This window comes from Sardina pilchardus, chromosome 3 (genome assembly GCF_963854185.1).
Source record: "Sardina pilchardus chromosome 3, fSarPil1.1, whole genome shotgun sequence".
Classification (NCBI taxonomy): domain Eukaryota; kingdom Metazoa; phylum Chordata; class Actinopteri; order Clupeiformes; family Clupeidae; genus Sardina; species Sardina pilchardus.
The window spans coordinates 32,228,337-32,237,452 of NC_084996.1; the positions used below are offsets into that span (position 1 = coordinate 32,228,337).

A 9,116-nucleotide genomic window follows, 5' to 3' on the forward strand; every position below is an offset into this window, starting at 1 on the left:
CTGGCTCTTGAAGTGTTGATAGCAGAACAGAGAAAAACACGCAGAGAGAAAAGTGGGGGAAATGCAAAAGAATATTCACCACATATCTTGTGCCAGGGAGCCATGTTGCAAAATAAACATCAGTGGAGCTTTAGCAGGCGACATATTAATTATGGATATATGCAAGGAAATCTCACCCACAACCATGGAGCTGTGTGCAGCTCACAGTCCGCCATTTGGATGTGAAGTCAAGTCTAGATGTCAAGTCTGTTAGATTTCACTGTTTGTAAGTCACGTTTATTAGGAAAATAAACGCCATACGTTTCGCTGCACTTAGCTGCACTTATATCTATGATGGTTCACTAGCATTTATGTAACGTAGTGTGATAATCAAGTACATGAACGTAGTGTTAAAGGAACACGATGTAGGTCTTTTGCCTTCAGATAAGTACTTCAAACTCATTGTGATGCCACGCTATATGGAGAATGGAATGTCTGACATTGGCAATGTATGGTACTTGGAATGCCTGGGTTTATGCTCTGTTACATTGTTGTTGCAGGTAGAAGCATGAGCCTTCTCTCTGCTTTAAGATGAGCTGGTTACCTTGTCGCTAAATAAGTACACAGTACGTTGACGTAACTGACGTAATTGGTTCCTACATCATGTTAGTCTATGCTTCTCTGAGCACAAGGGATTTATACTGTACCTCCAGTGTGTTACGTGGACCTTTGTGTGTGTTTGTGTGTGTGTGTGTGTGTGTGTGTGTGTGTGTGTGTGTGTGTGTGTGTGAGAGAGAGAGAGCTTTGTGTCAGTAGCGTGCGCAGTGAGGGCAGCTAAAACAGAGAGGTGTGAGAGTGTGTGAACTCCACAGAGGACTGCTGAGGTTAGATGCTTGAATGAGACTCACTTATCTCCCTGTGTTTCCCTCTCTTTCTCTTCCTCCTCCTCTTCCTCCTCCTCTTCCTCATCCTCCTCTTTCTCTACCTGACCGGCTGTCTCCAGGGACCTTCCGAGATCCAAGTAGGCCTCCTCTTCTCTTTTCTCTTCGTTTTTTTTCCTCCTTGAATCATTCATGACTTGTGTCTAGCTTGCTTTATTTAAGCCTGTTTCCTCACCTTAGTTTTTTATGACCCCTCCCCCCCCGTAAACATTATGCATGTCTTTTCATTTATTAAGCTTGTGAAATATTGATTTATTCACACGGTCATAAATCTAACTCAAGCTAGCGGTAATTTAGCATTGTCTCTGCCCGTAGATCTCAGAGATAAAGACCACACTACATCCTAGTGTGTTTTTTCTCCCCCCCTGATGCATAACAGCGTGTTAATGGAGATTTCTTGTTTTGTGTTTTGCGCACACACAGAGAGCACGCTGGCGAAGACTCGAGACCCGTGCGGCATGGAGACGCTGCCGCTCAACGGCAACTTCAACAACAGCTACTCGCTCCGCAGCAGGCCGGGCGGCGGGGTCGGAGGCGGCGGTGGTGCGGGGGGCAGTTGCGACTTCCTGGGCGGCGGCGGGGGGGTCAGGGGCCCCGAGAGCCCGCCGCCGCTGCTGAACCCGCGCGGCTCCGAGACGCTGGGCGGCATCCGGCGCAACCTGTCGGACGCGGCCGCCTTCGAGAAGATGATCATCTCCGAGCTGGTGCACAACAACCTGCGGGGCGGAGGAGGAGGAGTCATAGGAGGAGGAGGAGGAGGTGGTGGCGGCGGGGACCGGCTGGTGTACGGCAGCCTCGCCAGGCACGCTCACGCCCACAACAACGGCGGCGGCATGCGGGGTGGCATGGGCGTGGGCGTGGGCGTGGGCATGGGCATGATGGGCCCGGAGGCGGGCATGCTGGGGCTGGAGGAGGACGAGGACTACCTGTGCGGCGGCGGGGGGGGTCGCCAGCGGACGCCGCCGGACGTGGAGCTGCTCTACAAGGCCCTGGAGGAGCCGCTCCTGCTGCAGCGCGCCCAGTCCGTGCTCTACCAGAGCGACCCGGACGAGTCCGAGAGCTACACGGCCGACCTCACCGAGAGCCTGGGCCACAACAGCGCCGGCCCCGGGAGCAGCAGCCACGGCGGGCACAGCAGCAGCGGGCACGGCGGTGGCGGCGGGCACGGCGGCGTTGGCGGAGGCGGCAGCAACAACAGCGGCAGCGGCGCCCCGGACTCGCCGACGCGCTGCGACTCGCTCTACACCAGCATCGCCAACCTGCGCGGCGACGACTCGCCCGGCTACCCGGACAGCAGCCCCGAGCCGCTGGAGGTGGTGCCGCGCTCGGCCCAGCCGCCCGAGGAGCTCTACTACAGCTCGGGCCGGCCGGCGCTGCTCGGGGCCCGCGGCGCGCCCATGCAGACCTTCTACCAGGCGGGCGTCTCCTCGGCGGCGGTCGCCGCGGCGACGGCGCCGAGGCGGCCCAGCGGAGAGGGCGGGCACGGCGGAGGACCGCCGGCGGCGCAGGACGCGCCCCACGGAGAGAACGGAGACGGACAGATGCAGCTGGTCACCAGCCTGTGACTATGAGGAAGAGGAGGAAGAGGAGGAGGAGGATGAAGCAGAGGGCTGGGAGGGGGGAGGGGGCTGAAATGGATGAAGAACAGGAAGACGATGATGATGATGATGATGATGATGATGATGGTGGTGGACAAAGGTCCTTCCCCCCCTTTTCTCTTCTCCCCAACTCCTCATTGGGCGGTTCCTCTTCATCGATTGCCTTCTTTCCCCCCCTCGTCGCGTTCCAGTTGGAGCTGCGGGTGCAGAGGGAGAAGAGCGCCGCCATGTGCAGCTGTGCCCCACAGCGTGTGCAGTTCTCACCTCTACTCTCCCCCACAGCCAGGGGCCCGGGGCCAGGCTGGGCCAGAACCTCCTCTGCCTGCTGCTCCACTGGGCTCTCTCCCTCCTCCTCCTCCATGTCCACACACACAGTGTTCGCTCTCTCTCTCTCTCTCTCTCTCTCTCTCTTCATCTATACCCCTCCATTTCTCTTCTCTCTCTCTCTCTCTCTCTCTGTCTCATCACCCTTCTTGCCATTCCACCTCATCATCTCAGTCCCCGGGACGTTTTAGTTTTACTCGTCTAAATCCTATATGCCCTGTCCCCATCTTTCTTTCTAAATTTCGTTCTTCCTTTCTTTTTCTCTCTTTCTTTTTCCCCATCCATTATTCGATGAGAGCTGTTAACTGTGGAGACGGGGAGGGGGGTTATGCCATTATAAGGTAAAGAGAGAGGAAAGAGACAGGATCCTTCTGGAAAAAAAAGATTCCCCTCAGTGTTGCCAAAAATACTCTTTTTTTGAGCCAGAACGTGAACTAAAACATCAACACACACACATACACACACACATACATACACCTCTCCCACCTGCACACACACACACACACTCGCACACACATACTCACAGTCAAACCACACACTGACAGAAGTGCTTGTTATCGAACATCAGAAGGTGTGAACAGAGACTCCATGCGGAAGGGATGCTGGACCGCTCTTCAGTGAAAAGGTAGCGGGAGCTGTCTCCGCCAAATTGCCTTTTATTTCTGAGAGCCATGACTGGCCACGCCCAGCGCCATGCCAACCGGGAGGTCAGGGGTCAGCCCACCCGCCCGCCCTGTTTGACCCCCGCGGGGACCCGTAGTGCAATGAATGAACTTTTTTTTTCTTTTTTTTCTTTTTTTTGTTATTGTTGATGTTGTTGTTTTGTTCTTGGCTTCTTGGAAATTTCAAAACGCCTCACTCAAAGTGAATGGATGTGAGAGAGGACTGAACTCTCTCCCTCTCTGCCTGATTTTGTTGTTTGAGGTTGAAGGCAGGCGTACGACTGAAGTCCTCGCTCACTGACAGATGTTTATAAAAAAAAAGGTGGACTTGTCGCCTGTTGTGTGTTACTATGACGAGTAGTCCGCTCGTCCCTCCAAGTCCTGCTGTTGGTCAAGCCTAACCTTGTACATAGGAATCACATGACAAAGTAACTCTTCTCCTACGCTGTAAATAGAAAAAAATGAAAAACAGTGCATCAAAAGCAACAAAAAAGAGTAACTGAACAGTTATGAAATACGAATTTCTTGTACTGCAACAAAGAAAACTCAAAAGGAAAAAAAAAACAATAAAATGTTTTGGAGTTTGTGACCTGAATGATGCTCTATCTCTCCCTTCCTCCCCCTCTCTTTCTCTCTCTCTCTCTCTCTCCCTCTCAACCTTGCGTGTCCTATTAGTAAATGACAGCGTCTGAGTGATGGAGAGAGAAAGGGACTCGGGAAGACAGACAGAGAGAATGATTTTGCATACAAATGAAGGGCAGAGAATCCCTTGCACAATTTTATGTAATATAATCCATGACATGTTGTTAGTGTTGGACCTTTGACATTCCCAGGGAAGGGGGGGAACTCAACCAGAGAGTGGGTATAAACATCATAAATGTCACACTGTGCCTCATGGGTCCAGTGATGCATCATGGGTAACTAGGCAGCAGCCATAATGGGGACTTGTGAGTCTGGCGATGTAGAAGAGACGCCGCCGTAGACAAAAGCGACTCTGGCAGGCGACAGGACGCGGCGGGCAAACGCCGCTGTGCCGTGAATGGAGCAGACGGACAGGAATAATTTATACAATAAAACCTTAATTGCATTTGACTGTTTCTAATCAGTCATGTCAGCTTCTAATCAACAGCGGAAACAACAGTGTATCCACAATTTAATATGCTGTATGGATGGATGTGTCTTTGTTCAGAGGGGAGTGTATGTGTGTGTGTGTTGTTTTTTTGATGAGAACTGAATACAATTGAGAACATTTCCATTCCAGAGGCTATTTTTTATTGGCTGCATTGAATCCACATTAGTCTAGCACTGAATCTTAGTAAATCCATGTGTGTTTGTGTGACTGGGTGCCCATATCCACCTCTAGCCCAGAGACCTTCCTAGTTCTTTAGGTAACTAGGCTACACTATGTTTGAGGGGGGGAAATAGGTTTAGGTGACTACTACAGTTGTAGTTGTGGTGTTAGGAGAGGTACTATGAGTGCTAAACAAAGTTCCAACCATCAGTATGTGCATCCAGAACGTAATGATATCTTTATTAGATTGGAACTTTTAGTGTCCTGGAGACGATTGAAGCTTTCCACGCTGCAAAGAGACAATTAGTGAGCGTGATTCAGCCTGAGAGTTCAATCCCTCTTCTCTGTATAATAGACAGCCTTATATGCACACTCGTGGTAGACAGCATTTCTGTCCGTATTTATTTGCTGACTTATTTATTTCGCCTTTTTGCACATGCTTTGCTCTGCTCCTCCCGTTTCTCTTCACATCTTCTTTTCTCTGTGCTTGTACGGCGAGGCTGATGCCTGGGAGATGGGATAGCTTCAGGGCAGAGGTGTTTTGATGTAGTCCAGTGAAGCGTCTTCACGTCATCCTCAGATCAATGTGTTGTGTGTAAAGGCCGGAGCAGCTGCACAGAAGTCGGTCACGGGCGGCAGGGCACCACCACGCACGCAGCTCAATGTCAGAGGAAGTGCTTCGGTATGTTTCCGTAACCGTCTCGGTTCTGATAAGTCTTTCTCGCTTCCACTCGTGTCCTGTGGGACAGCTAGGCTACAGGGAAGTCTCCAAAGAAAGAACAGGGAAACATGTTTTTGAAGGACAAGCGTGCAATAGGCTAGCGTGTGCATGAGAAAAGAGCTCTCGGCCCTGATGCGCAGTAAGGAGTTTTTTGTTTTTCTTTCTGCCGTGGGTATCTGTTGTTGCCTATTTATGAAGTGTTTTTCACCTGCAAACCTTCCTCGGCTTGTGTATATCTTCCAAGGCTCCGAGTGATCCAAAACGAACGTATCAGTCAAGCTGTTTATCGCAGCCATGGACAGTCGGTTGACAATTTGAATGTATACTTTTATCAGTCTGGGATCTGTTATGGCGCTCCCGTAATCCTCCCAAGGACGGCGGTGCAAATGAAGCCCGCCACAGCTCCCAGCGCCCGGTCCCCTGACACCCCAGACGAGGTGTGGGGGAGAGAGCGGCTTATCTCCGGGGCTGAGCCTTGCGGCTGCCCTGGGGAGGTAGCCTGTTTACGGACCTCTGTCTCTGGAGAGCAAGAATGTGCGTCACATCGTTGTGTCTCTATACACAATCTCTTCTCTACCTTCCTCTTCTTCTTCCTCCTCTCTCTTTTCTCTTGCTGTCACACATTTCGCCGCTCAGTCTAATCCCGCTTTCGATTTATTTCGCCGTATCTTCCCCCCCAAGCTGTAGCTGCGCGGTATTAGGCAATCGGTTCTGTTTTAATTTGTCAAAGGCTTTTGTTTACAGCACATTGATACTGTAATGAGGTGCAGTGCTAGTCTGTGCTAGTAATGATAGTGATTATACAGCCTAAAGCACGGCAGGACCGCGCACAGCCGGCTCAAAGGGAGAGAACTCCCTGTTCGGAAATCCTCCAGGCAACCTCTGATTAGTATAATAACACACAAAGCTGTCGCGCAGTGCTGGGTGGTGAAATTGTAAAATTGCAGAGACTGCTCATTTTTCTCTCACACACTCACTTTTTTCCCCCTCATTCCCCCACCCAATCTTCTCTCAGCCGTGCCCCCTTATTGCTCCTTCCCATCCACTTTCTGTGACACCCTCTCTCTATTTACCTCCCTCTCTCTTTCTCTCTTTCTCCTCTGTTTTTCTACCTCACTGTTTCCCCTTTTTCTCCTCTCTCTCTCTCTCTCTCTCTCTCTCTCTCTCTCTCTCTCTCTCTCTCTCTCTCTCTCTCTCTCTCTCTCTCTCTCTCTCTGGTCTTCCCCTACAGTCCTGTGACCTTAGCCACTGAGTGAGTTAGTGTAGTGGTTCTGGCTCCTGTGGGCCTTGGATGCCTCACACCAGTGGTGGTGGTGGTGGTGGTGTTGAGGTCCCACAGGGGGCGCCTAGCCCTCCCACTTGGGGTCATCTCGGGAGCAGCCTCCCCTTACCCGCTCTGCACCCTGCTGGCAGTATCGCATGGCACTGCTCGTGCCAGTCATCAGACAGCCTGTCGACCCACAGTTCACCCTTAGATATGCAGACACACACACACATACACACACACACACACACACACTCTCTACGTTGCATCAGCCCTGCCAGAGTGAGTGTTAGAAGAACATACGCTGACACACTCTATTAGTGGCAGTGATGTTTTGCGTTGTTTTGTACTCAGTTTTCCAACATTTATTTCACAGGGTAAATACAGTACTGTAGAGGTGTCAGTAAAATAACATAATAACTGGCCGCGGGCATTGAAACCCAGCTGGGTGAGGCACACTGACTGTGCTTGATGGGGAGATAAGGGTATAATAATGTGTTGTGTGTGTGTGTGTGTGTGTGTGTGTGTGTGTGTGTGTTTTCACATCGCCTAGCCCACTGTAAGGAGTCAGAGGGGTTATCAGAAAGCAGTGATTGTAATCATAAAGGCATCGCTCGTTTCACCTCACACAGCTCTGTTCTCACAGTGTGCCGCTGTCAGAGTCTTTTGTACGGTGAGTCATCCCGACTGACAACTCGCCGCGTCTCCGCTGGCGTTAGCACGGCTAGCTTTAACGCTAACCAGCGAGACTCTGAGATGCAGAATGAATGACAATTTCACTTTCTTGTAGAGACCCCTTTTTTTAAAAGAAATATAAAAAAAAAATGCCGAACTGTAAACAGTAAATAAAAGTAGTACTATTTTGGTATTGGTCTGTTGTTACACGTCCCCACGACTGTATACAGTAGGCTACCTATATAATAGAGTGTAAAGAAAAATCGTACATATAGGAGTATGACACTCAGTGCCGAGGATTGTGCTGTTATATCTTTTAGTTGTGTTGACCTCTTGTGTCCAACGAGCCCACTGGGTGTGTATCCATAGGGACAGGCTCCTGTGTTGGCCAGTAGTGGTGCTGAGACTGGGTGTGTTGGTTGAGATGACGGTCTACTAGGATGAGTCTGTAAGTCTGTTGACCTCAGACGACACACAGGGATAGTGTGGTGCTGAATCCCGACAGACGTACACCTTCAGACACGCAGAAACAATCCGACTATTCCAACGACGAACTGCCACTTTGGATGGTTTCGATATAGCCTACACAGTGTAAAAGCAAGGTGGATGTTGAGGTCTTGAGAGATAGAGAGAGTGAGTTAGTGTGTGTGGGGGGGATATGTTTACATGTTCAAAAAAACGTTCTGTTTCTTTTCTTTTTGTGGGAGGCCAGTGTTGACCAGATCCATTTTTACCTTCGGCATGCCTGCTGTGTTGCTTTTAGCATATCCTATAGGTCAACCCCTCGTTCTGCTACTGCATGTAAGGGGCCCACAATTGCCCCACCCACAGGGTGGCTCTCAAACTCTCTCCTCTCTCCTCGATGCTCGGTCCTCGAGGCTCGTTCCCACTGATCTATAACCAACACTGGATAGACTATCCCATTGTTGCCGCCCCATCATTCTTTATCTAGATCAGTGAGGATGAGGATGGAGGAAGGAAGGGAGGGTGTATAAAAGGCCAAAGGAGAGGCACCCACGGAGAGGGAACTGTCTGCCAAGATGGGGCTGATAGGTGCGGGGCGAGTCACTAGACCGTCTGGGCCAGTACCTGGGTAGTGGGGATGGACAGGGTTGCATCTGTTGGGCTGCCCTCTCTCTTAAGCCCAATTCACTCCAAAGATTCCCCCGACGCAACAACACCGAGTTGCAGCGGTGTGAATTAGAAGTTGCACGTACTGTGGTCGCAAGCCGTCTCAAAGCATTCAACATGTTTAGTCACAGTTGCAAGGTTTTAGAACGTCGCGGCTCGGCTTGCCTCGGCTCGTCTCGTCGGGAATCTTTGGTCTGAACCCTACTTTACATGAATGAATCTGAATGAGGAAAGGTCCAGTTAGGGGTTGGTGATGGTGGTGGTGGTGGTGGTTGGGGGGAGGGGGGTGGTATTCAAGAGCTCACTGGAATGTACAGGGATGAGGGAGGGGTATCAGGGTGATAGGGTTAGAATGCGGGGGGGTCGGGGTGTGAGTTATGGGGTGACAGTCTCAGCATGTTTATACAGCATTATGACCAGGCAGTATTGGAGCCGAGTCTGAGCAGGGCAGTGAGGGGTGGAGGGTACTACAGAACAGGGTAGACGGTAGGCCGGTTGTCGTCTGAAGCGCTGAGATGTTTTCGTGCCAT

General features: G+C 51.0%; 1 protein-coding gene across 1 annotated transcript in view; it reads left to right on the forward strand.

Annotated features, from left to right (window-relative positions):
• adgrl1a (adhesion G protein-coupled receptor L1a) overlaps window positions 1-2,485 on the forward strand; it is an 88,938-nt gene extending 86,453 nt beyond the window's left edge. The window contains exons 24-28 of the mRNA XM_062531004.1: window positions 983-1,000; window positions 1,344-1,447; window positions 1,520-1,657; window positions 1,811-1,992; window positions 2,110-2,485. Coding sequence (XP_062386988.1) covers window positions 983-1,000; window positions 1,344-1,447; window positions 1,520-1,657; window positions 1,811-1,992; window positions 2,110-2,485 — 818 coding nt within the window. The remainder of the gene's footprint in view (window positions 1-982; window positions 1,001-1,343; window positions 1,448-1,519; window positions 1,658-1,810; window positions 1,993-2,109) is intronic.
• Window positions 2,486-9,116: the final 6,631 nt, after the last annotated feature.